Source organism: Carcharhinus amblyrhynchos, chromosome 17 (assembly GCF_965287045.1).
Source record: "Carcharhinus amblyrhynchos chromosome 17, sCarAmb.v2.hapA, whole genome shotgun sequence".
In the NCBI taxonomy this organism is placed as follows: Eukaryota; Metazoa; Chordata; class Chondrichthyes; order Carcharhiniformes; family Carcharhinidae; genus Carcharhinus; species Carcharhinus amblyrhynchos.
In genome coordinates, this window is record NC_137340.1 from 12199999 (window position 1) to 12221662 (window position 21664).

General features: G+C 45.0%; 1 protein-coding gene across 3 annotated transcripts in view; it reads left to right on the forward strand.

The window, feature by feature from the left end:
• papss2b (3'-phosphoadenosine 5'-phosphosulfate synthase 2b) overlaps positions 1-21664 on the forward strand; it is a 73714-nt gene that overhangs the window by 36421 nt on the left and 15629 nt on the right. For all 3 annotated transcript variants that reach the window (XM_080205483.1, XM_080205485.1, XM_080205484.1), the window contains exons 4-9: positions 720-858; positions 3450-3568; positions 4517-4630; positions 7445-7556; positions 15674-15879; positions 18786-18921. In XM_080205483.1, the coding sequence (XP_080061609.1) occupies positions 720-858; positions 3450-3568; positions 4517-4630; positions 7445-7556; positions 15674-15879; positions 18786-18921 (826 nt within the window). The remainder of the gene's footprint in view (positions 1-719; positions 859-3449; positions 3569-4516; positions 4631-7444; positions 7557-15673; positions 15880-18785; positions 18922-21664) is intronic.

Below are 21664 nucleotides of genomic sequence, written 5' to 3' on the forward strand. Positions count from 1 at the left end.
TTAACTAGTGTTGGGCTCTTTGGTTTTATTGACCCATACATCCTGAATTGACTGTTTGATACGTGACTGGAGGAGGTGTTTTGATGGACGGCTGATTGACTAAGTTTTAAAAAAACCTATTGTCCATAGTTCTCACCTGCAAATGCAGGAAGAAGCAAACTGATCATCAGAACTTTATGCTCCAATGCTCCAGAAAAGGTCATTTAAAAAGCAGGCAACGTATTTGATGATCTTGTCACTGTACTCACTGAAATGGCATTTTAATTATTAAAACATTCACTAACTCCCACACTAATATGCTACATTAAAGAGATGAGGATATGAATAAAATACATCCAATTAGATTATTCTAGATGACGTTTTCAACTGGCTTCAGCTGCTTTCTTATTTTCTGAACAAGACGTGTTTTACCAAAGTTTAAACCACCTGTTTAAAAAGTCTGAAAAAAATCGATATGATTCCAAACCAGAGATTATAATTAAAGCAACGTGATTATTGATTAGAGCTCGATACAGTTTTGGCTGCCTGGTGGAAAGATTTAAGGAGGAATTAATGTCCTCTGCCAACCACCACCAACAATAACTAAAAGAGAAAATCTCAGCAGGTCTGGTAGCATCTGTAAGCAGAGAAAAGAGCTGATGTTTTGAGTCTAGATTACCCTTTTTTTTTCACTACAAACAAGAAGTGTTAATTTTTTGAACATTCATTTATCTCTTTAGGATCGTGAAAAAGCAAGAAAAATCCACGAGGTCTCCAAACTTCCATTTTTTGAAGTCTTTGTGGATGCTCCGTTAGATATCTGTGAAAGCCGTGATGTGAAAGGTCTTTATAAGAAGGCCAGAGCGGGAGAGATCAAAGGTATTGACATCACACCATCAGCAAGGGGGCTCTTGCGAGAATGCCAACAACTAAGTTTTCCCCCATTGTGTGAGACCCATCTCCAACACTAGCTTTCAGGATTGTTGATGACTATCAGTTAATCGAAGAGAAGTTACAAGAGCGTTTGTCCGTGCAGTGAGCACACAGCTCCGTTGGCTGCAGTGAAACATTGTAAATTTAGTACAGCTATCAGTGGGAAATATGAGAACAGCCAGAATCGAGGGTCAGCAGTGATAGTTCGTTTCTAATCTAAAGCGTGACCTTGTTGTATCTATGCATAGAAAATGCAGAAATATCAAACAACAGCAGCAAAAGCTCACTGAGTTTGGCCTCTGAGCAAAAAGACAATGGAAATCTTCACAAATTATTTGTGAGGAAAAAGTCCTCTTATTTTGCTACTGCTCTTAATATCTTAAGGGTTCAAGTTGTCTCTTACGTACCATTGTTTGTTTACCAACCTTCAATCTTACATAGAATTTACCTCACAGACTCGGCCGGACTGCTCACAGTGTTGGTGTTCATGTTTCATGTGCGCCTCCACTCTTCCTATTTCATCTTATCCTATCTGCATATCCTTTCTCTCTCATCTGTATATCTAACTTTTGTTTAAATGCACTGATGTTATTCACCTCCAGTACTCCCTTTGCTAGCATGTTGCATTGTCTGGGTTTTTCCTGAATTTCTTACTGGATTTATTAGTGGCTATTTTATGTTTCAGGATCCTGGGGCAGGGTTTCCCACTCCCGTCATTGGACAAGTTGGCGGGGTACTGGCCCTTCGCTTTGGATGGCTGCCCCACTGCCATTGAACAATCTGGCCTGCTGTCAGCAGTATCGCTGGGAGCGGCGGCCACTGAAGGGACTGCACCCAGTCCCAGAAAACAAAGAGCCAAGTGCTGGATGAAAGTTATGAAAGAAAGTTGTGAAAGTTATGTGGGCGGCACGGTAGCACAGTGGCTACTACTGCTGCTTCACAGCTCCAGGGACCTGGGTTCGATTCCTGGCTCGGGTCACTGTCTGTGTGCAGTTTGCACATTCTCCTCGTGTCTGCATGGGTTTCCTCCGGGTGCTCCGGTTTCCTCCCACAATCCAAAGATGTGTGGGTTAGGTTGATTGGCCATGCTAAAATTGCCGTCAGTATCCTGAGATGCGTAGGTTAGAGGAATTAGTGGATAAAATATGTAGGGATATAGGGGTAGGGCCTGGGTGGGATTGTGTTCAGTGCAAACCCGATGGGCCGAATGGCCTCTTTCTGTACTGTAGGGTTTCTATGATTCTATTTCTATTTCTATGAAGGGCGCTCAGCAGGGCCAGGACAGGAGGCCCTGGTGGGGTATGGGAACCGGGTGCAAAGGCCTGGGGAGGAGTGGGGCCACTTCCAGGGAGGCAAACCTTGGGGATGGCCTCTGATTGGAAAAGGGAGCCTATGATGGAGACACCCTCATTTTCACACCTGAGGTCTAACAGACTAACCTGCCCGGATCCACTCAATGCCAATCACCTCCCACTGGCTGAAAAATTACAATCAGAGCAAGAAGTGGCCCTTAAATGGATATTAATAAACCTGGAGGGCCTTACCTGGGGAGACGGCGAGACATCACCCAGCATCATAAAATTCCAGCAATGTCAGGATGGGCAGGTAGACAACAGGAAAGTCACCTGCAGAATTTTACAGGCCATTCCTCACCTTTCCATAGGGGGAACATCATCTGTGTCTGCCCTAGTAAACAGTTCCAATACTTAATAATCCCTATTACGTTATCTCTCGGCATTTTCTAGGATTGTGTACGTGTCTCACTCTGGGTGAAAACAGAGAAATAGCTTGCACCCTTTTTAAAAATTAAAGGTTGGCAGATAAAAGTCTGAGAGTTCCAGGTTTTCCAGCCCAATTTCATCACCTAGCCATGTGCATCATTTCCAGGCTTGGCTCATCCTTTTGGCTCACTCTTACAAAGATCAAAGAACAGGTCAGCACAGGAACAGGCCCCTCGGCCCTCTAAGCCTGTGCCGATCACGTTGCCTTACCTAAACCTACCGTTTGTATCCCTCTATTCCCCATCTGTTCATCTGGTCTATCCAGATAAGTCTTAAATGTTGCTAACATATCTGCCTCAAAAACATCATCATTGGCAGTGTGTTCCAGGTCCCCCACCACCCTCTGTGGAGACCAAACATGGAGAGAGTGCTAATTTGTTAAGGGCATCAGGCTGATGATGTTTTTATCTGACATTCACTCTGTGCATGGACTGGGAATGGAAACTCATGCTTTTATTTACTCCAAGCCCAGTGGGCCCAAATTTAATTGTAGCGCCCTGATTGCTGCCTTGACTGAGAATAACTAACAGCACAAGTTCTGGTTAATCTGGTGCTGCACCAGTAGCTCTGTTATCCATTGGGCCCTTCGAGAAGTTGAGCAAAGAGCCCTGTATAATATTGGATAAGGTGTTTTTATTGAATCTCTTTTCTATCAATGAAAGGCATGATAACACCTAAAGGATCTGTACTTGCATTTCTACTTGTCCCAGAATAAGTTCCACTGTTTCATGGGCTTTATTTCATTTGCTTGTGTAGGATTTACCGGTATTGATTCAGAATATGAGAAGCCGGAGAGTTCAGAGCTGGTGTTGAAAACAAATCTCACATCCGTGAATGAATGCATCCAACGAGTGGTGGAGCTGTTGGAGGAGGGGGTAAGTGAAATGTCCCAGTATAGCGGGAAGTTATCCCTGTGTATCTGCAAAGAAAATAACTAGTTGCAAGACAACAGCCACTAATGGTTTCTTTGATATTCCTATGAGCATACAAATAATAAAGGACAGGACAGACACTCCTCCATCACAGGACGGAGGGCCCATCCACCCTCCCCCATGATGCTGCAGTGCGGGATGCACCCCATTTTCCAACCCATGTGCTCACTTAGTAGAGGTGAAAATTCAGGATAATTTGAAGCACAAAAGCTGGGAAGTTGCTCTCTGACCTGTTAATACCATGCTATCTGTATATGATAGAGGGACAATATAGCCACTTGTCTTTTACCTTCAAGTCTATTCTACATCCTGCTTGGCAGACCTACAGACTCTTTACAGTTCCAGCTGTGTCCATTTATACTCATTTTGAGCTTGAGCCAATTATCAGGCAGTTAATTTGACCACGGCAGCACAGTGGTTAGCACTGCTGCCTCACAGTGCCAGGAACCCGGGTTCAATCCCCGGCTTGGGTCACTGTCTGTGCGGTGTTGGCACATTATCCCAGTGTTTGCATGGCTTTCCTCTGGATGCTCCCACAGTTTGAAAGACGTGCTGGTCACCTAGACTTTGTGTCTCCTTGTGACTGACCCTTGAACTAAAGCGAACAGCTGCTGCTTATCCACCCTGTCTATGGCCCTTGTAATCTTGTACCTTTTTAAGCGAATCGCAAAACAGCGAGTGCTGCAGTGGTGACTTTGGCTCAGGCTCCTCTACTGGATCTGACTGTTAAACTGCGAGCAGTGTGATTAGCAACATTAGATGGACTGACTGCTGGAACTGGGACATAGTTGGAACCCACCCTGAAAAGAGAATTAATTATGTGTCGCATTCTGACATTCTGGGCGGACAGCCAGCAGCGTACAGAGCTAATATACTTATTGTTACTCTCAGGGCATTGTTCCCCCTGCTGCCAATGAAGAAGTGAAAGAACTCTTTGTCCTTGAAAACAAGCTGGACTTGGCATGTGCAGCTGCCCAGGTTCTGCCCACACTGCAGATAACTCAGGTAACACTTTGCCTTCTGCTCTTCAAATCATTATCTTATGTAGCAATTGATTACACAAAAACAGATTGTCAGTGTTTTACACAGTTGTACATTATTGAGCAATTCCTGATGGCCAACGCTGGCAGTCACCGCAGTGCCAGCTTCGAGGAACTGTTAACCAGCTCTCTCCCATCAGTCTAGTTGTGCTTTAAACATATTGGGTGGCACAGTGCTGCCTCATAGCGCCAGGGTCCAGGTTCAATTCCCAGCTTGATCACTGTGCGTGTTCTCTCCATGTCTGCAGGGGTTTCTTCCAGGTGCTCTGGTTTCCTCCAACAGTCTAAAAGACATGTTGGTTAGGAGTAATGGCCATGCTAAATTCTCCCTCAATGTACACGAATGGATGCCGGAGCGTGGCAACTCGGGGATTTTCATGGCAACTTCATTGCAGTGTGAATATTCCTTGTGGCACTATAAATAAAATAAAATAAAAAATATTGCTGCCTGCAAATTTGAAGCACTCCCAGGCCAGGAAAGTTGTTTAGTTTTATGGGCTGCGTAGTTAAATAGTGCCATCTGCTCCGGAACAATTAGGTTTAAGATAGGTGGTTCGTAAGGGAAAAAAATAAGCTTCACTCTGTGGGAGAGTATCGACGTGCCCTTTTTTATTCAATCATGGGATGTGGGCATTGTTGACGAGCAAACTCTTTTGGCATCCATACTTTCCCTTGAGAAGGAGATGCCGGCGTTGGACTGGGATGGGCACAGTCTCTTTCCCTTCTCACCTGATGAAGTAGTAGTGCTCCAAAAGCCCGTGATTCCAAACAAACCTGTTGGACTTTAACCTGGTGTTGAGACTTCTTCCTGTAACCTTGAGAAGTTGATGGTAAGCTGCCTTCTTGAAAACCCTGGGTCCATGTAGTGTAGGTACACCCACAGTGCAGTTAGGAAGGGAACTCCAGGATCTTTACTTAGTGAATGAATTTTAAAAAAGGAAGCCTGAATGTGGCCCAGGCCTTGCTGAATGTAGGCACGGACCACTGCACTGTGAGGAGTTGCGAATGGAACATGATAATATGCAAACATGAGTGAACATCCCCACTTCCCACGTTATGATGGAGGGAAGTTTGTTGGTGAAACTGCTGATGGTTATTGCGCCTTGGTCAGCTGTCCTGAGGAACTCTGACTGCGGTGGCCTGGGACTAAGTTTATTGGGCTCTCCACAACTTGAACATAAGAACATAAGAAATAGGAGCAGGAGTAGGCCATCTAGCCCCTTGAGCCTGCCCCGCCATCCAATAAGATCATGGCTGATCTGTCGTGGCTCAGTTCCACTTTCCCGCCCTCTCCCCATAACCCTTAATCCCCTTGCCTATCAAAAACCTATCAACCCGCATCTTAAAAATATTTAGCGAGGCAGCCTCCACCACTTCAACGGGCAGAGAATTCCAGAGATTCACCACCCTTTGAGTGAAGAAGTTCCTCCTCAACTCTGTTCTAAACTGCCCCCCCCCTTTATCTTGAGGCTGTGCCCTCTAGTCCTACTGTCCTTTCTGAGCAGGAAGAGCCTCTCCACCTCTATCCTATCCATCCCATTCATCATCTTATATGTCTCAACTTGAGCGACGGAATTCTCCATTCTCGCTGGTAGTGGCAGTGGGGCGTGAAGATGTAGCACTTGTATATTATTGATGCTTGAGTCTAGTTGTGTGAATTCAGAAGCAGGGAGACTCTCTTGCTGCCCTTATCAGTGAGTCAGATCAAATCCAAGGGGGCGTTACCCTCGGGATAATTGTTGACTCAGTGAGATAGAGATAAGCCCTCTAACTAACAGAAGATTCCTTCAAAGTTAATAGACATAAAATGGTTAACTGTAATAAACACTTCAGTTCTAATCAGGTGCTGAAGAGGAAACTCTCTGTATAAGTAACAGTGGTGAATTATGTTATCTAATGGGTGAGACAGTGGCCAGGATTTTGCAGCAACTCTGTGGGCTGGTTTTCCTGTAGCGGATGCAACTAGCCATCGGCCATGGGTGGGATCCTCTGGTCCCATCAAGGTTAACGGGCTTTTGTATGGCTCACCTGCCCTGCCACCAAGGGACCTGCTGTAGGAGTTGACTTTGATTGGACCAGGAGATCCCGCCAGCAGGAAGGGTGGGGAAATCCTACCCAGCGTCCATTGTCCAGAATTTGTTGTATTCCATTGGAGTTTACCAATCAAAGAACAGACTTTTTAATTATTTGACAGGGTGGGAGAAATGGAGTGGAGGCCGCAGGCCCCAAAGCAGCCTCCTCCACAGTACCGGGACCCTCTTGGTGAAAACAAAATTAAGGGTGGCTACCATTACGTCATGCTGGAAGGGTGCCCTGCTCCTTCCCACCCCCCTCCTCCCTCACCACCCAACAATAACTTCATTGCAGTGTTAATGTAAGCCTACTTGTGACACTAATAAATAAACCTTTTTTAAAAAACGATCTCCACGGAAAAGAATGTGCACATCAGAGTGAATTAATATCAATAAATTTAAAATCTCATTTGGATATTGTGACATTATTCTGATATTAAAACCAGACCTGAATATGTACCATTGGAAGAAATTGGGACTCTGAAAGTATCATTGCATTAATATTTGTTGGCTGGAATTCTCCAACCTCATCCACGGCATTGATTTTCCAGTCCCGCCACAGTGAATGGAGATTTTTGCTGAGCGACGGAATTCTCCATTCTCGCCGGTAGTGGCAGTGGGGCGTGCAGGACTGGAGAATTCCGGCTATTGTACATTAGTGAAGTGATGGCATGTTGGAATTACTCAGTGATCTGTTCTCTCTACAGCTGGATCTGCAGTGGGTGCAGGTCTTGTCTGAAGGTTGGGCTACTCCACTCTCAGGCTTCATGAAGGAAAGGGAATTTCTGCAGGTTCTGCACTTTGGGACTCTCTTAGACGGTAAGAATCACTTCAACCTGTATCTGTGACGATGATAGCCCTTTAAGTCTTCAATCTATTCAGTAAGAGTCCCTTTGATATAAGATGTGTCTGGTCCTCACAGTAAGGAACCTGTGATAGTTCTGACCATCATTATAGTCCTGGTCATTTTCATTCATTATCAGGTTCCAGTCTGCTGCTACCTACGTGCTACTTGAAGATTGCCCAGTCTTTTATAGTTTTTTATTTACCGTCATGGAAGAGCTGTCTGAATTAAAAATAAACAAGATTAGGGTATGGGGTTTTAGGGGACAGCATGGTTGGTGCAGGCTTGGAGGGCCGAATGGCCTGCTCCTGTTCTGTAATTGTCTTTGTTCTTTGTTTTTCTTTCTTTGTTAAAGATCAGTATTCGCAGATTTTATTATATACAGGCATATCTGATCAATTCTTGAATTAAAGTATTAGAAGGTGCTTAATAAGTGACTGTTATCAACATCAAGGCACAAACTATTAGAGAAGAACGTCTAGGGAACGGGAAACAAAGTGACTGTACGGATTGATTAATGGTGTCTCTGGATATCGATGCTGGGACCTCTTCTCTTTTCTACTTCTACAAATAATTTTCACAGAGACATGTTGAAGAATGTTGTTGGCAGTGTTGGGGATGATGGCAAATTGAGGCAGAAGCTAGGAACACATTGGAGAATGGAGTGGGCTGTCAAGTAACAGATGTAGCAAAAATAGGGAACAGTGAAGAAAAGTATGGGTGGTATTTTCCAGCCGTTCCCGCTAGCAGGAGCCTTTAATCCCACTGATGGTGAACCCCCACCCCCCCAACTGCCATTGGGTCCCTGGCAGTGAAAGGTGTGAACATTGGGAAACTAACGGACGCGCCCCTTAAATCCCGCTGTTGAACCGTGGCAGCAACTCCTGCCCTAAACCTGAACTGATAAAAGAAAGATGGATTTCTATAGCAGCTTTTAAAATGTAACCCCTGTTGTCATGTGTGAAGAGTGCCAGACAATTGGCATACAAGGAGGTTACACAAATAACATAGTGAAAATGACCAGATAATGGCCAGAATTCTACAGCCCTGCCTGCCTTGGAAGTCAGAGCAGGTGACAGATGGACAATGGGAAGGCCTGTTGATCTCAAGTGGGATTTTCGGGTCGAGCAAGGCCATAAAATCCCATCCATTGGGAGGCAGCAGTATTAACCACTGTGCCGTGGTGCCACTGTATATTGTTGGGATTGTTTGGCTTCTTCAGGGATGCGTTGAGGACATCCCTACAGTGTTTTATCCTGGGATTCTCCCACCACAACCAGCGGAGTTGCTCCGGGAGTCTTATGTCAGGCATTTGTCCAGCAGAACAGGTTATGAATAATTAGCACCTCAATCTTGGGCTAGTTGGCTCAGGAGAGAACACTACTCTTAGGGCACCTTTCTTGCTACTGGATTTGGAAGGCAAGTGGCTATCTTATATTTACAGTCACTGCATTTGCTGCCTCCCATAAGTGAAAACCAACATCCTGAGGGTTACCATTGGCCAGAAAATGAATTGGACTAGCTATATAAATACTATGCCTGTAAGAGCAGGTCAGAAGCTAGGAATCCTGAAGTGAATAACTCACCTCTTGACTCCCCAAAGCCTGCCCAGCATCTACAAGGCACAAGTCAGGAGTGTAATGGAATACTCTCCCCTTGCCTCGATGAGTGCAGCTCCAACAGTACTCAAGAAACTTGCCACCATCCGGGACAAAGCAGCCCAATTGATTGCTTCCCCTTCCACAAACATCCACTCCCTCCATCACCAATGCAGAGCAGCAACAGTGTGCACCATCTACAAGATGCACTGCAGGAACTCACCAGCGTTCCTTAGGCAGCATCTTCCAAACCCATAAGCACAACCATCTAGAAGAACAAGAGCAGCAGATACCTTGAAATACACTGGAAGCTCTTCACTGTCACTGGGTCAATATCCTGGAAATACCTCCCTAACAGCACAACAGGGGTACCTATACCTCAGGGACTGCTGCAGTTCAAGAAGGCAGCTTTACCACCACCTTCCCAAGGGTAATTAGGGATGGGCAACAATTGCTGATGTTGCCAGAGATGCCATAAATGAATATAGTAATGAAAAAAAAACAGTGATCCTATCAAAGCCTTTCTTGACCTTGGAGTGAAGCAAGTAGTGTGGGGAACGTGGAAATTGAGCAGGAGATCAGGGGAATCCACATGGGTTTCCTCTGATCCTCTGTTAAAGGAATCTAGTCCACCCCACATCTTACTCCGCAATCTCTGTGGAAATCCACAGTCCACTTCTCTGTGACTTAATCAGTGCTGAAAGGTGACAAGCCACATGTGGAATATAAAGAAATAAACTGTGTCTGAAGCTTGATTGTTAGAAGCTTAAGCCTCAGACTAAAGTGTTGTTCACCTGGGGCTGAATTTTGACAGTTCTAATGCAAGATAAATGTTACTTCTTTTCAAAAATAAGTACCAGCTACACCCTGAGAATAGTTTGCGTCTGTTTTTCTGAGGTGAAGTCACTCTTTGTCTTACCATCAGAGCTTAACCAGAACGTTGTTTTTTAAATCCTGGAGGCTTTTCCCAGTAATTATTTCTGACTTTACAAATATGTGTACAAGCTAGTTTATAGCAAAATGAAAGAATATGCTTAGCTGGGAATTAAAGGCAGTCAAATTCTGTAAGACAGTTTGCAAGTCCAAGCAGTTCCGTGGAGCCCAGGGAAAGTACAGACTGTGCCATGTGTATATGAAAGATGAACTGGGACATGACTTGTACTAGAAGCAACTGTTCATAAATAAACAAAACAAGCTATTGGAAAACTAGTGATATACAAAACCCACTAAAAAAATCCCAAATTAAACATTGGGAACAGCGCAATGCTGGGGATTAGTTAGTTGGTACCCGCATTGGGGGGACAGAGGAGATAAGGATTGGTAATATCCACAAAAAGGAGCTGTCACCGTGATCTGGATTTTCAATGTTGGCCAAACAGGAATTTGAACAGAGCCAGGTTGGACGGACTGATCATTGCTGTTTGTCTGATTTTGATCTGCCAGCGAAACAAAGTGACTGTGCTTGAAGTGTAATTTATTGGTTGCGATGTACTTTAGGGTGTTGTCCATGAAAGAAATTTTCGGAATTCAGTTTCTTCTTTTTGTTTTTGAACCAGTTCCATTATGCGGGGCAGAAACGCCACAGGGTTGCTGACTTGTTGATGCTGTTAAGGCAGTATCCAACCATGTCCACCCAAATAAAGGCTTATGCTTTCCTTTAAGGAACAGTGAAAATGGACGGTATCCTCTGGTCCCACGGCGCTGAATGGAGGTTTGGCTGAGCGTCAAGTTCTCCATTCTTGCTGGCAGGACGGGAACAGCCAGGGAATTCTGGGCAATGCCTTTATAATTTTAAAGTTTATTTATTAGTGTCACAAGTAGGCTCACATTAACACCACAATGAAGTTACTGTGAAAATCCCTTGTTTAAGAAGAAACATCTCTTGCCGGTTTGAGAACAATAATCAGAAATAAGAACATATACACAAGTTTAAAACTTAGGATCAGAGAAAACTTAGAACAGAATAGAATCCGTACAGTGCAAAAGGAGGCCATATGGCCCATCGAGCCTGTACCGACAACAATCCCACCCAGGCCCTAACCCACAACCCTGTGTATTTACCCTGCTAATAATACCCCTGACATTGAGGGGCGATTTAGCATGGCCAATCTACCTAACCCACACATCTTTGGACTGTGGGAGGAGACCGGAGCGCACGGAAGAAAGCCGCACAGACACGGGGAGAAAATGCAGACTCCACAAAGGCAGTCACCCGAGGCTGGAGTTGAACCTGCATCCCTAGCGTGTGTGAGGCAGTGGTGCTGACCACTGTGTGGGCAACAGCAAAAAAAGGTCACGTTCATTGAAACGTTGCTGGTGGGGTTTCTGTATTCAATTCTAGGCAAGAGCCTGATTTAGCCCTTTACGGGGCTTTCGGGCCAACTGCGTAATATTGCATTGGCGAAACAGTGAGCTTGACTGGGTGGGATATCAGAGAAGCTGCTCAGGTGCTAATGACTGTTCAGTAACGTCTTCAGTGCCAACCCACAAATGAGCAGTTTTTTAAATTCAATGTGTCATTTTGGAATTTGAACTCAGTAACCTTTCGACTGTGTATCCAGTCACAAAACCACTGGCTACCTATTTAGTATCAATCATCTAAACTGATGCCCAGAGCACTTTACAACTGGAGGCATGTAAGCGAAACGAGAACTAGGAGAGAGTTGGGAGAGGGGAGCCCAAAGCTCAGTTGAAAAATGGATTTTGAGAATTTCTTTTTTTCAACATGGAACTTTGAAAGGGTCCAGGAAGAGACTCTCATACAGCAGGGCGGAGGCTCTCGCAGACTTTGCCAAAAGTAGCACCGTGGTGAGGCCTGATTCACAGCAACAGATTTCATGAGCTCAGGCAGTGAAGTCAATTTTCCAGCTGTAATATTATTCACTATTACTGAAGATTTCATCAGCACACAGCTATTGCCTCCAACTGTTCCACCCAGTTAGACAGGCAATGAAAATTACTTTTAAAAAAAAAAGCACAACTGTTTTCACGTCCCTTGGAACATTCTCCCTTGCACAAGTGATCCAGGGACATCAGCAAAGTTGGTAACATTACTGGACAAGTGATCCAGAGGCCTGGACCATTGCCTCACAGACATGAGGTTGAATCACACCACAACAGCTGGGAGAATTTAACTGAATTTCATTGACAAATCTGGAATTTAAAAGCTGGTCTCAGTAATGATGAGCATGCTATTATCAAATTGTCGTAGAATCCCTACAGTGCAGAAGGAGGCCATTTGGCCCGTCGAGACTGCACGGACCACAATCCCACCTTGCCCCTATCCTCATTACCCACATATTTATCCTGTTAATCGCTCTAATTGACACATCTTGGAACACTAAGGGGCAATTTAGCATGGCCAATGCACCTAACCCGCACATTTGAATGTGGGAGAAACCCATGCAAACATGGGGAGAATGTGCAAATTCCAGACAGACAGTGACCCAAGCCAGGAATTAAACCCAGGTCTCTGGATCTGTGAGACACCAGTGCTAACCACTGTGCCACCGTGCCATGTTGTTTTAAAAAAAGTCACCTGGTTCACTAATGTCCTTTAGGGAAGGAAACCTGCCGTCCTTACCCAGTCTGCCCTACATGTGACTCCAGATCCACAGCAATGTGGTTGACTCTCAACTGTCCTGTGAAATAGCTAAGCAAGCCACTTAGTTGGGCGGTACGGTGGCACAGTGCTTAGCACTGCTGCTGCACAGTTCCTGGGACCTGGGTTCGATTCCCGACTTGGGTCATTATCTGTGTGGAGTTTGCACATTCTCCTTGTGTCTGCGTGGGTTTCCTCTGGGTTCTCCGATTTCCTCCCACAGTCCAAAGATGTGCAGGCTAGTTTGATTGGCCGTGCTTAAAAAAAAATTGCCCTTAGTATCCTGAGATGCATAGGTTAGAGGGACTAGTAGGTAAACACGTAGGGATATGGGGGTAGGGCCTGGGTGGGATTGTGGTTGGTGCAGACTCGATGGGCCAAATGGCCTCTTTCTGTAGAAATGGCCACATTTCATTCAAATGTGCGGGTTAGGTGCATTGGCCATGCCAAATTGCCCCTTAGTGTTCCAAGATGTGTCAATTAGAGCGATTAACAGGATAAATATGTGGGTTATGAGGATAGGGGCAAGGTGGGATTGTGGTCCGTGCAGTCTCGATGAGCCAAATGGCCTCCTTCTGCACTGTAGGGATTCTACGACAATTTGATAATAGCATGCTGTAGAAATTCTATGATTCTAAGAAAACAGCTCAGCACCACCTTCTCAATGCCAACTGTAGACAGAGGTCATAGTTAGAAGAGGGCACTCACAATGTTAAAATGGCGCGCGGGCTTGTTGGGCCAAAGGACCTGTTTCCTGTACTGTGTTGTTCTTTGTTCTTCTAACTCGGGATGGACAATGAATGCTGGCCAGCCAGCAATGCTCATGTCTCAGAAGTGAGTTTAAAAAAATATCATTGAAAGGAAATCTGCTGTCCTTAGCCAGCTTGGTCTCGGTGAGTTTGACACTGCAATGACCTGGCAGAGCATTCAGTTTTGTCAAACAGTTACTGAAAAGCAAAATAAGAATATAATTTAATGGCCCTGGTTAAAGATTAACAGGCCTGTCAACCTTGCAGTGCCCTCCATTCTAACTTCACAGAATCAGTGCAGCGTAGAAAGTGGCCATTCAGCCCATCTTTGCTGTCTGAGTGAATAGTTCCCTTGCTGTCATTCTCCTGCCTTCGTCCAATAATCCTGCACATTCTTCATTTTCGGATAATGGTGCTTTTAAATTGTCGACTGAAGCTGCCTCCACCACACTCTCAGGCAATGCATTCTGGATCTTTGCCACTCACTGGGTGAAAAAAAATTTTCTCGTGATCCTTTTGCTTCCTTTGCCAATTACATGGACCTCTGGCTAATTACATTATAAATTTCCCTCCTGCCCCAAAAACATCCGTTAGCCATTACTTTCTGTGTCCTCTCACACAGTAAGAAATCTCAACACCAGGTTAAAGTCCGACAGGTTTATTTGGGACACCGAAAGCTTGTGCTACTAAATAAACATGATGGACTTTAACCTGGTGTTGAGACTTCTTACTGTACTGACCCCAGTCCAACACCAACATCTCCACATCCTCTCACACAGCCCATTTCATATCCATGGCCTGAATTTTTCAATGGCAGGGTCTTGGTCTCACCATCCAGCAGCCCTGGTGTCATTTCACGCTGCAGTGAGCATGGGACTTCTGCCCCCAGTTGCAGGGGGTGCTTCTGAGGGATATTATTTCAGTCATGCTTCAAACACGGACAAAACAGCTGAATTTCAGAGGTGAGGTGAAAGTGACTGCCCTTGATATCAAGGCCACATTTGACTGAGCGTGGCATCGAGGGGCCCTAGCAAAATCAGAACACAATCCCTGACTGGGATCATACCCAGCACAAAAGGAAGGTGATTGTGATTGTTAGAGGTTAATCACCTCAGACCCAGATCATCACAGCACATGTTCACTCCTCAGTGTACTACTCAAGGCCCAGCCACCTTCGTCTTCAATAGCCCTCTACCCATTGGAAGGTCAGAAGTGAGGGTGTTCACTGGTGAGCGCACAATGCGCAGCAGCATTCACATCTCCTCAGTTTCTGGGGATAGTAAGTTGGTAGCTGGATAGAGTGGCAGACGGATAGCACGGTAAGTGGGTGAGTTGGGTCGTTACGTAAGTGAGTTGGGGTTAGTAGCCTTGTTTCAGGAGTGTTGTCAGGAGAGGTCGGAGGATCGGGAATAGTCAGGTCTGGTTGGGAGGGAAGTGTTTAAGTGGTGGAGCAATTCGGATGGGGTCCAAAGAGATTGTCAAATCAAATCGGGGGATGAATTGAGGGTTCAAGGAAGGAGTCTGGGGCCGCACCCATATGTCTTATCCCTGACAATCCAGAGACTGGGATATTTAAGTCAATAAGTCATTTGATCTATCGAGTTAAATTCATATACCTTTGTCTTGTGCTGTGGGGATGAATTTTTAAAAACAGGTTACACAAGCTGCCATGTATTCCCTGAAGTAGAGAAGAGTGAACAGTAGCCAAGTATTTAAAAATGTTAAAAAAGATCTGATAGGGTAGATGGGGAAAAACTATTGCCTCTTAGAAGGATATCAAGACCAAGAGGACATAACCTTAAAATTAAACCCCAAAGGCCATTTTGGGGGACATCGGAAAGTGCTTTTTCACTCAGAATTGGATAATATCAGGAATTATAACCCCCAAAAGGCTGTCAATTCTGGGGATCAATTGGGAGTTTTTAACACTGAAATAATTTGATCCTTGTTCGGTTAGGGTGTCAAGGGACAGTAAGCAAAATGGGTCAGCGATACAGGTCAACCATAACGTAAGTGAATGGCAGAGCAGGCTCAAGGGGCTGAATGGTCTCTATATTCCTGTATGAATAATGTGGTAGAAGTAACCATTGTGTGTTGCAGTGAAGGAGTCTGTCCTGTCGGGTAACTGAGCTTGTTGTTCACAGGCGGAATCATCAACCTGACCATTCCAATTGTCCTGCCGGTCAGCACAGAAGATAAAGAACGTTTGGGTTGTTGCTCGGCCTTCGCCCTCGTGTACTCGGGTCGTAGAGTGGCCATACTCCAAAACCCAGAATTTTACCCGCACAGGAAAGAAGAACGCTGTGCACGCCAGTGGGGGACAACCTGTGAAAAGCATCCCTACATCAAGGTACAGGACAATGGTGGCTGAATGTATCACTCAACAAATATCAGTACTGGAATAGTTAAATCTAGAGGGACGTGGATGAGAGTTTTTCAGCAGAAGATAAGCCAAAGCAGAAGAGAGAAATATGGGCAAAGCTATACAGTCTTAGTGATGGTGCAGATTGTGATCGCAAACCCATCTCAGGATCAAGTATGACCCCAAGATGGTGAACTCTCTGGTTCAGATGCAGACAATAAGTAAGGAGAGGGATAGATTCCACTAACCTCACACTCGCATATCGGTAACTTCACACTGACTCCCAATCTCAAACTGACCTTTAATTTCACACTGACACCTACCTTCAATGATCTTTAACCATACTGACCGCTAACCTCACTCTGACCTTTAACCTCATCCTGGCTTCTGTCTTCACACTGCCTCCTGACACAAACTCAGCTGATATTCACTCTGAGCGTGACCCAACCAGGAACACTGGTTCATGGTGGTGTGTAATATTGTCCCCAAGGATGGTATGAGGAGCCATTTGTGATACTCAGTGAGAACAGTAACCAGCCCATTCATAGTTTAACACTTATTAAAGACTATTTACTACAATAAAGAGATGACATATATACTCAAAGAAGATATAATGATACGTATAAGATCTACTAAATACAGCCACATAGCTTATGTAAAAATTGCGCTTTTTAATCCAAAGTACATTCGCAAGATCTGAGCTCTTTCAGGGTTTCCCTCGACCCAAACAACATCCAATCCAATGGATCTATAAATAAAGGCCAGCTTATAGTTACCACACTGTATATATACAATTGAATAGTTATTCTAGGGAACATCTCCTCTTGGTTCAGTGAAGATATGTGTTTCAGCTGTCCCCCCAGAGGTTTCTGCACCCTTGCTTCATGTCTGCTGGCTAGAACTGGCTGACAGGTTGCTATGTGGAATCTGCTGTCAGGTTGCTAAATGGATACTGCCTCCATGAAAAGGTTGCCAATTATTCCATTATTTCCCTTTGAGTCTCAGTGTATTTGCTCTCCGCCTCCTCAGTTTCTGTAGTTCTAAAAGATTAACATGTGCATGCCTCCTCTGCTGTAATCATCGATCCAAAGTGTTCCCTATTAGCAGAACACTGTAATCTTCTGGACTGTCTACAACTGCTAATCCCATTATTGGGAATGACATCCTGTGACATTCCTTTTTAAATGCTGGTGGCTCTTAAGCTGCTGGCACAGTCGTGACATCCTGGAACCACACTGAGACAGGAACCTCACTCAGAGCTCCGAACCAATTTGAATTCCAAAGTGTAGGAGCATCATGTTTTCCTTGGTACGCCTCTTCAATTAGTTGTGTCATTGGTTGTGTATAATTAAAATATATAAGATGAAAATGAAGTGAAGAACTTGAACAACCAGCTTGAGGGCAAGCCTGCTCGGTGGGAAGTAATGCTCACACCACTGAGCGAGAGACTGTTACAAGACTGGTTTAGTAAGATTCAAACTTGCACAGTCTCTTTCAGATTACTCAGTTATAAGGCAAAAATTCTAGCTGGCTGTTTTAATATCAGGATTAAAAAAGTATTTTGGGGGATTTCCAAGGTGCCACCTCCTTTGATAAATGGATTACAACTTTGTTGGAGGGAGGCAAGGGAATGAACTCCAGGCTCCAGTTTAGGGTCACCAACCCATCTGAAATTGTCCAGGAGAGTCCAAGAATGAAAATGTAGAATCATAGAATCTACAGTGCAGAGAGAGGCCGTTTGGCCCATCGAGCCTACACCGACAACAGTCCCAACCAGGCCTATTCCCCATAACTGCACACATTTACCCCCTGACACTAAGGGGCAATTTAGCATGGCCAATCAATCTAACCCGCACACCTTTAGACCTGGGAGGAAACCGGAGCACCCAGAGGAAACCCAGGGAGACACAGAGACAAAGTGCAAACCCCACACACGTGGACACCCAAGGCCAGAATTGAACCCGGGTCCCTGGCACTATGAAGCAGCAGTGCTAACCACTGTGCTACCCATGCTGCCCTAAGTAACATGAACAAATTGTGCATTGTCTTTCCTTGATCACTTATTTCTTAACCAAAATAACATTGGGGAAGTGGGGTGGGGAGGGAGCAGGTGCTGAAACTCCTGGGCACAAAGAAATTTATTAAAAACAATCTTACTCCAACTGTTTCAAAATAGCTGCCGGAAGGTATGGCATGATTTAAATCCTGGGAAGGTTCTGGCCCTCTCTGTGACACTCCCCACAGGGACATACCAGAGACTGGGAGGACTCACCAACCCCCTAACACCATGGGCAGGATGTTTTTTACGGCCTCGCTTGTCCTGAAACCGTAAATTCCTGCCTGAGGTCACCAGACCTTTCCATGCTTCACCCCTCGCCCGCATTGGGCAGGTTGGTAAAATTTCATAAGAACATCAGAAATAGGAGCAGGAGTAGGCCATCTAGCCCTTCGAGCCTGCCCTGCCATTCAGTAAGATCATGGCTGATCTGAAGTGGCTCAGTTCCACTTTCCCGCCCTCTCCCCATAACCCTTAATCTCCCTGCCTACCAAAAGCCTATCTACCCGCGTCTTAAATACATTGAGCGAGGCAGCCTCCACCACTTCAACGGGCAGAGAATTCCACCCCCCCCCTTATATCAGCACTTTTGAATGAGCTGTGCCACCCTATCAGTCCTCACTGGCGGAGGGTGTCTGTGGTTTGAAGCTTAGGCATTGGTGTATGTCGACACTGAGTCCAGCTGATGGTGCAGCAACAAAGTTCATCAACAGGACAATCAGATCCAAAGCATTGCGTTTTATAGATAAGTGCAGGCGTGATTAGTTTCTGGAGGTGGTAGTGGGCTGGTTAAAATAGAGCCAACTTCTAAATGCTGTTTTAATAATAACTGTTCCAGATGGTGATGGAAAGTGGAGACTGGCTGGTTGGAGGTGACCTTCAGGTACTGGAGAGGATTCAATGGAATGATGGTCTGGACCAGTATCGTCTAACTCCCCAGGAACTCAAGCAGAAGTTTAAGGACATGAACGCTGGTATAATTTCTCCACTGCTACTAGATTTCTATCCCTCAGCTCAATATTGATGACATTATTGTCTGTCCTGAGCCACCCTTCAGTCATATTCTGTGATAAGTCACCCGCAACACTATCAAATATGACAGCAAAGTTGTGATCAGACTGGCTTAATCAGAAACCGCTGACCAGAAGAGGAGTGGAGCTGGTAGCCGGGGGACGGAGCTTGGACTGGGAAGTGAAAACAATAGCTTCAGTATTCTTCATATTTAACTGGAGGAAATTTCTGCACATCCAGTGATGGGTGCCATTTGGCCCATTAAACAGAACCTTTCCTTTTTTTTTGTGCAGAGTGCTTGCTGAGGCGAGTAATCCAGCACGTAGCTTGCTGACTGCACAGCTTGCTTTTTTCACCACATTGTGTAACACTTTGTGCAAAAAAAACTGCCCCCTTCCAATGTTTTTAATACTTAGCCACATTTCCTTTAAAAAGTGCAATGGATAACTAACTGCCTGTGATGAAACATTCTGTGCTCCAACAACTCTCTGATAAAGATGTTTCTCTCACAGTCTTTACGACAATTTTACACTGGTGACCCCTTGTCACTGACTATCAAAATAATTTTAAAACCTCTCTCCCAAATTGCGCAATAACGGCACGGTGGTTAGCACTGCTGCCTCACAGCACCAGGGACCTGGGTTTGATTCTCGGCTTGGGTCACTGTCTGTGTGGAGTCTGTACATTTTCCCTGCCTGGGTTTCCTCTGGGTGCTCTGGTTTCCTCCCACACTCCAAAGATGTGCAGGTGAGGTGAATAGTCTGGTAAATTGCCCCTTAGTGTCAGGAGATTAGCAGGGTCAATATATGGGGTTACAGGGATAGGGCCTGGGTGGAATCATTGTCGGTACAGGCTCGATGGGCCAAATGGCCTCCGTCTGCACTGTAGGGATTCTGTGGATTCTCTGACACATTTGGAAATATAATCTTTACCATTTCAGTACAAAGTTGCAAGTACCAGTGGTGAAATAATTAAAATGGAGGATGTACAAGAGGCCGGAATTGGACAAACGAGGTATCTTAGAGGGTTGTTGGACTGGGGGAGGTTACAGAGATAAGGTTGTTGGACTGGGGGAGGTTACAGAGATAAATGGAGAGCGCAGCTGGTGAAACCATCAAGGGATTTAAAAACAGGATAAGGATTTTAAAATCACAGCTTGACTGGGTCAGCGAGCACAGGGGAGATTTGCGGGATGGACTGAATGGCCTCTTTCTGCAAATGAAGATACGAGCAGCAGAGATTTGGGTGGGCTTGTGTGTAGGGAGGTAGCACACTGGATTACCAAACCTCGTGGCAACGAAATGGATGAAGGTTTCCACAGATGAGCTGACACGAGGGCCAAGGTGACATTATGTAGTTAGAAATAGGTGGCCTTAGTGATGGAGTGAAGAGGAAACCGGAATCTCATCCCAGGATCAAATATGACAGCAAAGTTGTGATCAAACTGGCTTAATCAGAAACCGCTGACCAGAAGAGGAGCGGAGCTAGTAGCCGGGGGAGCGGAGCTGGTAGCCGGGGGACGGAGCTTGGACTGGGAAGTGAAAACAATAGCTTCAGCATTCTTCATATTTAACTGGAGGAAATTTCTGCACATCCAGTGATGGGTGACCCAACAAAGCTCCTAATCCTAGCAGCCCAGTGGCTCACAACACAAGGAGCCATTTGGCCCATTAAACAGAATCTTTCCTTTTTTTTGTGCAGAGTGCTTGCTGAGGCGAGTAATCCAGCACGTAGCTCGCTGACTGCACAGCTTGCTTTTTTCACCACGTTATGTAACACTTTGTGCAAAAAAAACTGCCCCCTTCCAATGTTTTTAATACTTAGCCACATTTCCTTTAAAAAGTGCAATGAATAACTAACTGCCTGTGATGAAACATTCTGTGCTCCAGCAACTCTCTGATAAAGACGTTTCTCTCACAGTCTTTACGACAATTTTACACTGGTGACCCCTTGTCACTATCAAAGTAATTTTAAAACCTCTCTCCCAAATTGCGCAATAACGGCACGGTGGTTAGCACTGCTGCCTCACAGCGCCAGGGACCTGGGTTTACCATTGTCTAAGCCATAAGCACTGCAATTCCTTCTCTCTGCCTGCTTTCCTCTTCGAAAATATCCCTTAAAACCTTTCTGTCCAAGCCTTTGATCATGTGATCTAACATGTCCTTGTGTGGCTCAGTGTTGTACTTGACTTTTCAATGTTCCTGTGAAGCACCCTGGGATGTCTTATTATGTTAGAAGGTACTGTCTAGATACAAGGTGTTACAGGTTATATCTGGGAGCAATAATAATTACCTGTTGTGTAAGATGTTTGAATGGATGTTTAGGAACCAGCATAAAAGTAATTGGATCACATTTTTGGATAAAAGTAACAGCCAACTTTCCACAACCAAAAATATGCAGGTTAGGTGGATTAGCTATCTAATTGCCCCTTAGTGTCAGCGGAATTAGCAGAGTAAATACATGGGGCCACGGAGAAAGGGCCTGGGTGGAATTGTTGTCGTTGTGCACTCAATGGGCTGAATGGCCTCCTTCTGCACTGTAGGATTCTATGAACTATTTATGACTTTGCCAAGATTTCACTATACAAATGTGGTGTGGCCATTTTGAGAATGAGTTGGTGTAACTGTTCTCTGTTTCTGAGGAAGCAGAGGATCGTAGCTAATGTGTACGCTGTGAATGCTGGCAGTGAACTATCTGTTATCTGAA